At 30.3% G+C, this 7405-nt stretch overlaps 1 protein-coding gene across 1 annotated transcript in view; it reads right to left on the bottom strand.

Moving 5' to 3' along the window:
- Positions 1-7227, bottom strand: part of LOC116850938 (phospholipase A1-like) — a 111018-nt gene extending 103791 nt beyond the window's left edge. Inside the window, exon 1 of the mRNA XM_032829813.1 lies at positions 6836-7227. Coding sequence (XP_032685704.1) covers positions 6836-7157 — 322 coding nt within the window. The 5' untranslated portion in view covers positions 7158-7227. The remainder of the gene's footprint in view (positions 1-6835) is intronic.
- Positions 7228-7405: the final 178 nt, after the last annotated feature.

Below are 7405 nucleotides of genomic sequence, written 5' to 3'. Positions count from 1 at the left end.
ATGAAACGCTAAAAGACGTTTCAGCCGAAATGCACGTGTTGCATAAACGAACACTGCGAAATACGGCAAGTAAATCAAAAGTGCACGCGCTGCAGAAACATCACGTTACACTTTTGAACTGTTAGGTAATTAGGTCGGTAACCTAATTCCCTAATTTCATGAATGATATATAAAGAGTTGGACCACCTACTCGAGAGAGAGAGTAGAGAGAAAAGTACTGTCCAGTCTAGAGGTGCACGTTACATGTCTCAGGTGAGAGACAGCTGACTCGAGAGTAATACGAGTGTCCCGCATTATAATAACGCGATACATTAATCTAATCGGTGTAGGATAAGCTAAAAAGTATCTATGTGAAGTGCAATAAGAGCGTGATCAGAAATTGTAAGAAGACAAGTTCAGTAATACATTTTATTAAAAAAACTCCTCAAAACTATAAGATTCCCTTATTATCCTAAACGTTTGCACGTCTGCACCGGATCCCAATTACCGGTTGTGCTTATCATAACTGAGGGCACAACACTGCGAAACATTATATTATTATCTATTTAAAATCTTTTTTTTTTTAATTTTATTTTACGATGGTTATCGTAAGATTTGTGAAAATAATTAATTCCACTTAGTAGAGTACGTCAAATTAAATGATTTTAATAAATGCATATGGGGGAAGGGGGTAACTTCGATATATCGCAACTTTGCAAAAAAAAATCGTATAAATCCGCCTCTTTTTTTAATTGCAGGGAAAAGTCTATTTATAATAGTTAACATAAAATTTACAAAAAATTTAGACCACCCCGTAAGATACGTCAAATTGTGCAATTTTTTGGAAACGCAATATTACAATAGTCTTTACTTTTGACTGGCTTTATCTATTATATTATATTTCTAACATTTATAAAAATATAATAAACTTTTTATATATTCACATCTTATATATAATGATTAACCCTTATATAACTCACCCACTATAATAATGTTGCCAGCATTCTATTGTTCAATTAATTTCATTAAATTTTATATGATTAGGTGGACTTTTTTTTTAATTGTACTGTTTTATAATTACTCAAAGTTTATAATATTTTATGACTTTATATATTTAATAACAGTTAAAAAAATTTTTACAATAAAAATTTAAAGATAACGAAATGGAATGTGCGGAATTTTATACACCTCACCTCATTAGCTAAAGGTTAAATTAACACATACAATAAAATTACAAAATATATAATTTTTCTAAAATGAAATTATTTTATATATATTAAATCATATTATCAAAAAATTATATTACTGTGTTAATTACAATAGACAATAGATTAATTACATATAGACAAAATGTAAAACGATGTTTACATCGATCGAAGATCGTGGTGTAGTGTTTAAAGCAACAGACTCATAATCCAGAATCCAAGTTTGAGTCCCACCAGTGCCAGTGAGAATTTTTAAATGTAATGTAACATTGAAATCAAATAATGTAAACTTTCCAATAAAATCTGCAAACACTATGACATTTACGGATAGTTTCTAAACATAAAAATGAAAAAATATGAAATACGAATAGTTTCTGTATATAGAAAAAAATATCTGAAATATTTTCCATTTATTTTTGAAACATTTCAGATAGTACATCATAGCGGACATTTTATGTATCTGAAAGATATTGGCACGGAGATGGCATTGGAGACGGATATTGGCATTGGCACGAAGAGGTAACGGTTCTAAAATATCTGAAATATTTCTTTGAAATGTTTCATATTTCATAATGAAAGCTTTTTGAAAACTTTTTGAAATATGTTGATGCTGTGTGGGTTTGTACTCGTAGCTAAATGCACGTTTGCATACCTCAAATTTCTGTTGCGCTGCACTCAATTACCAGTCAAAAATACATTTAATGGTACGTTTTTACTAATCCTTAACAATCCGTAATCACCACTCGTTTTTAGTAAAAGTGCCCCTTTCCGACCTATAAACAGGGTCATACTCGCTGTTTTGAATGCACGCTTTTATTGCTCAAATTAAACATTTTTGAGGATTAAAATCGGTGAAATATTTTTGTAAGAGTGCTCACACAAAAAAATAAAAATATGTGAAAACGTATATAAATGGTAATAACATTAGGAAAGATTAATATATTACTTCTAATTTAACATTGTTACCGTTATAATTAATAACAGCAACGGTAATAATAATAAGTTACTTTTATTAATAGATTATAAGTAACAATAAGCTACTGTTGGAAAATAATTTCTCTTTCTAATCTTGTATAATTATCAATCAATATTTTCAGTAAATACTTCATGTAGCGTTGATTTTAAATACGCGTAAAGAATGCGACCGTTACTTTCTTCTGGCTCCGGCTCATGGTCGCCTCATCGCATTGGCACGAAGAGGTAACGGTTAATAAGGAGATCGCGGGGCGGAAAAAAACAACAGTAAAGAAAGAGCTTATTTTCCTCGCAGCGTTGCGTGTAGCTGGAGATTTTCTGTCTCTTTCTAGACTGAGAGGAAAATATAGTTGCCTTTGGCGTCAACTATACGTTTTCGTGATTTTAACCACAAAAATAATTGGAAGAACCATTGTTTTAGTAAGAGTTATTAGAAAGATGGTTCTTCTAATTATTTTTCTGGTTAAAATAACAAAAAAGTATAGTTGACGCCGAAAGTAACTATATTTTTCTCTCAATGTATCTCGCTTTTTCTCTATCTCTGTCGTATCTCTCTCGTAGCGCCCCTAGCGCAAGGTAAGTCAATCCCAAAAAAGTAGAACGAAAATCGATCATGACAATTGATTATTTCGAACTTTGAGCTAAAAAAGTTGGTACACAGAGCAAGTAGAATAAAAAGTAGAGACAGTTTTATTACATAATCGACCATTAGGAATCGATTGAGCCCATTGAGAACTCTATCGGATCAATCGTTATAATCGAATTCAAAGTCATGCCTTCGTCCAACTAAAGTGATCGTGTAAGTATACACAGCAGACCTCGCTACCAATGTCATAGTTTCGCTCCGACTTCGCGTACACTTAACGTGACACACACATGCACACGCACATACACGCACACACGCACACGCGCGCACACACACACACTACCGTGTCTCTTGATATAATTATATTTAGGGCTATATATTATCATATATGAATTCACATATGGAGTATATGGAATTTCTTCTGGAATTAATAGAAATAATTAATAAATTAATTAATAAATTAATTAATTATAAATTATTAATAAATAAATAAATAAATTAATTAATTAATAATTAATAAATTAATAGAAATAATAATTTTCTAGGATTTCCTAAGGTTTCCTGAGGTTTTCGAAACTCAAGTGTTCCAAAATAATATTCACACGTGTCTTTTCGTGTTTGACTAGGTGTAGAACAGTAACTCTCTATTATCTAGTTTTGAGTCTATCACACTTTTTATTCAGTAGATCATAAGCTACAATATATGAGAACATCAATTGATTTTACCGTATCTTAAGTTTATACATAATTAGTGTAGGGTTCTTTGTGAGTTTTTTGAAATAATCAACTTTTTCCATATGCTGTTATACTTATGAAATACTTGAATTCTACACATAAATCCCTTATAGAAATATCATATTAAGAATCATTGATAATTACTTATTATCCAGTATTTTTAATACTGAAAATAAGTAATTATCAATGATTTTTAGTATAATATTTCTATAAGGGATATAAAAATGGTTTTATATATTTCGTTTCTTCTTCTTCTTCTTATATATGACTCGGAATTCCTATTCCATTAGCCATACTATATTCATTTCTAAAATACTTCTGCTATGGTCAGAATGATCTCCAAAGTCGAGTTTTTAAATATTATAAGTTGACATTTTCTTTTAATATTTTTTGATATTAAAAAGAGAATATCTTGTATAAAAATTTTTTTTCGTATTTTATCGTATTTTTATCGTAATATAATTTCGAATCTGCTGTAAAAACATGAATGCTCTGTTTGAAAAATCCACTGTTTGTATATAATTTATAATTTTATGTATATTATTATAATTTTTTTATTTTGCAGAAAAGTTAGATGAAATGATTGAAATGGATTATCCTGTGTATGGGCTTTATACTTTAGTTCATCCGTCCATAAGCACAATATCAATAATTTCATTAATAAAAATTATTTTTATTATATAGATAGTATATCACATACTATATAGATAATATATCACACGCACGTACGCATGCACAGTTAAAAAATTACATTCTAATTAATAACACGTGATTTAAGTTCATTCAGTCACGATAGGGTATATTATCATAAAAAAATAATCCTGTATAAAAGCCAAAATTTGCCCATAACGAAAATGAAACTAGGCTATCTTTATATTTTTTGGCCAACTAAACTCGAATGTGAAACTTAAAATAATCCAAATTTCAGAGAACTTTGGGAAAATGTAATTTTTTATAGGAAAATCTAATTTTTCAATAAACGATTTTTAATGAACGATTGACAATTGCGAACAAAATAAGTCTTTTTCTTATTGATTCTTATTGATATTTTATTAATATTTTTGCAGGGTTGGGAAGTAACGCGTTACTTGTAACGATGTTACTATTTCGTTACTTTTTTTTGGTAACGATTTGGTAACGCCGTTACTTTTTTGTATCAGTAACGAAACAGTAACAGCGTTACATTTTCTTTAGTAACGGGTAACGAAATTCATAGTTACTTTTTTACTATAATGGCTTTTGTACACAGAACGCGGCTACGCTTGCCACGCGATGAAAGTTTGCATACGATAAACAATTAATGTGCCGCTTTCCGTAAAGCCCATTCTACAATAAGCAATAAATCTTATGTCATAATAAAATTGACCAATCATAGTCGACTATTAGAAGAATAATCCACTGTAATTGGTCAATTTTATTGCGATTTAAAATTTATTGCTTATTGTAGAAAGCCTCTAAAGTGTGATCTACAATGAAAACTTAAGCCATAAAATTTAAGCTTTAATCTCTAAGCCGTAAGAAATTATTTTTCTTATAATTGACTGTGATTGGTCAACTTCTTACGGCTTAGGATTTAAAGCTTACGGCTTAGGATTTAAATTTTATGGCTTAAGTTCTCATTGTAGACCACACTTAAGGGGCGTCGCACACGAATTGACATAACAGTAACGTAAGACATACCGTAAGAACTGACCAATCACTTTGAGTATCGTCGAACCGTAAGGTCGCCATTTTTGTGAATACTCGATTGTAATTGATCCATTTTTACGGTACGTCTTACGTTACTGTATGTCAATTCGTGTGCGGCGCCCCTAAAGCCCATTCTACATTAGTCGCAATCGCAAGATCGCAAGGAAATTGTACCAATCATAATTGATTATTCTTCGATCGCAAGAAGAACAATCGACTATGATTAGTCAATTTCTTTGCGACCTTGCGACTTGCGACTAATGTAGAATGGGCTTTATGTCGTTATGCAATCATGTGTGCTTCCCGCTTAAATATCTTATATTTTGTCTTTATATATGTATAATTTATGTACTGTCTCTTCTACTATTCGTTTTATATGCCGATTTTAACTTTTTTTTTTACAAAAGTAACGGAAAGTAACGATTTTTTTATCGTTACTTTTCAAATAACGGTAACGCGTTACTTTTTAGAATCAGTAACGAGTAACGGTAACAAGTTACTTTTTACCGCAAGTAACGGTAACGGTAACGCGTTACTTTTAAAAAGTAACGTTCCCAACCCTGTATTTTTGTAAGTTTAATAGATAGTTTTTAATCACTTGGAGTATACTCGCAGTTTTCATCAACCATAATCTATTTCTTTTTTGTCGTTAGCCCTTATAGAAATATCATACTAAGAATCATTGATAATTATTTATTTTCAGTATTAAAAATACTGGATAATAAGTAATTATCAGTGATTCTTAGTATGATATTTCTATAAGGGAGGTACCGTCAAAAAATTCAAAAATTATTTTTTGTAATAAAAAAATGATTTATATTACATCACGAATAACAATACGAACATGTCGTTAGCTAGTCGTTAGCTCTGCATATAAACGTTGTTTTTTATTATATCTCCCATACACTACGATTCATGGAGCTGCGAGAATAAGTCGGGTAACTAAGAATCATTAGTCAAATTAAAAAAATATCAATAAAAAACTAATAAATTCAATAAAATAAAATCATTTTGTTTATAATTGTCAATTGTTATTAAAAAGTATTTGTTGAAAATAATGAAGTTTTCACTGTATTTTCATAAAATTTCCCGGGATGTGGATAATTTTATGCTTTATATTCGAGTTCAGTAGGCTCAGAAATGTAAAAACAGCACGATTTCATACATTTACAGTCAAATTTTGGCCTTTTTACATTGTTCTCTCGAAATGCTTGCATATTTAGTTGTTCTCAAATCAATGTTTTTTCTTTTTTAACTGCAATATTTGTTTGATTTTAATAAGAAACTCAGAAAAAACATTTATATTCTAAAAGGAGTTCAAAAAAACAGTTATCGATTTCTTTTCCATAACTTTTCTTATAATAAATACATAAATATAATGTATAGTACCCTTATAGAAATATCACACTAAGAATCATTGATAATTACTTATTTTCAGTATTAAAAATACTGGATAATAAGTAATTGTCAATGATTCTTATTATGATATTTCTATAAGGGTATTATACTTTTTATGCCAATTTAACTTAGTTTCTTTTAAATAATACTTAAGTAATACTTCAAATATTATTCTAGTACAGAAATGTAACGTATCGGAGTGTTTGCGGAGTAATTGGTTATTGGTAAGTTTAGTTTGATCTAAGATATCGACAATTCTGAAATTTACCTGCATATCCGTGAATCAAAAGTATATTCTCTTTAGAGGACTCGTAATCCTGACGCAACCAATCCGACTTCTCCGAAGAATCTAACAGTTTTCGTGGTCGATCCGGCGTATACAGGTATACGTAAATATCTGGATCGATGCAGGGATTTTGATCGTTCTCCTGTTTCCAAATACAATCGTTCTTATTGTATGCAGCGGCCGCACCATTCTCGATGGCATCACGAATCGGACCTCGCATCCTCATTTTCATCGACATAACCATATTGTTCTGCACTATTAGTAAGAACATAAATAAAACTACGAACATGACGAAGATACGCATTTTTAGAGATATCACTGTGTCGATCCGTTCTTCAGACGAACGATTTGAGAACTGAACGACGTGACGTTCATTAATGATTCGCCGTTCGACTTTACTGAGCTGTCGTCGTCCGGTACTCCCCACTTTGTACAGCAAGCGACATATACGCCTTAATATTACAACTAGGACCACTTGTACGATTTTTAGCCTTACACACACACATTATATATATATATATATATATATATATATATATATATATATATATA

Source organism: Odontomachus brunneus, unplaced genomic scaffold (genome assembly GCF_010583005.1).
Source record: "Odontomachus brunneus isolate Ranch 3 - 2012 unplaced genomic scaffold, Obru_v1 Obru_scaffold_161, whole genome shotgun sequence".
Classification (NCBI taxonomy): Eukaryota; Metazoa; Arthropoda; class Insecta; order Hymenoptera; family Formicidae; genus Odontomachus; species Odontomachus brunneus.
This window is presented reverse-complemented; position numbering and strand designations above follow the sequence as displayed.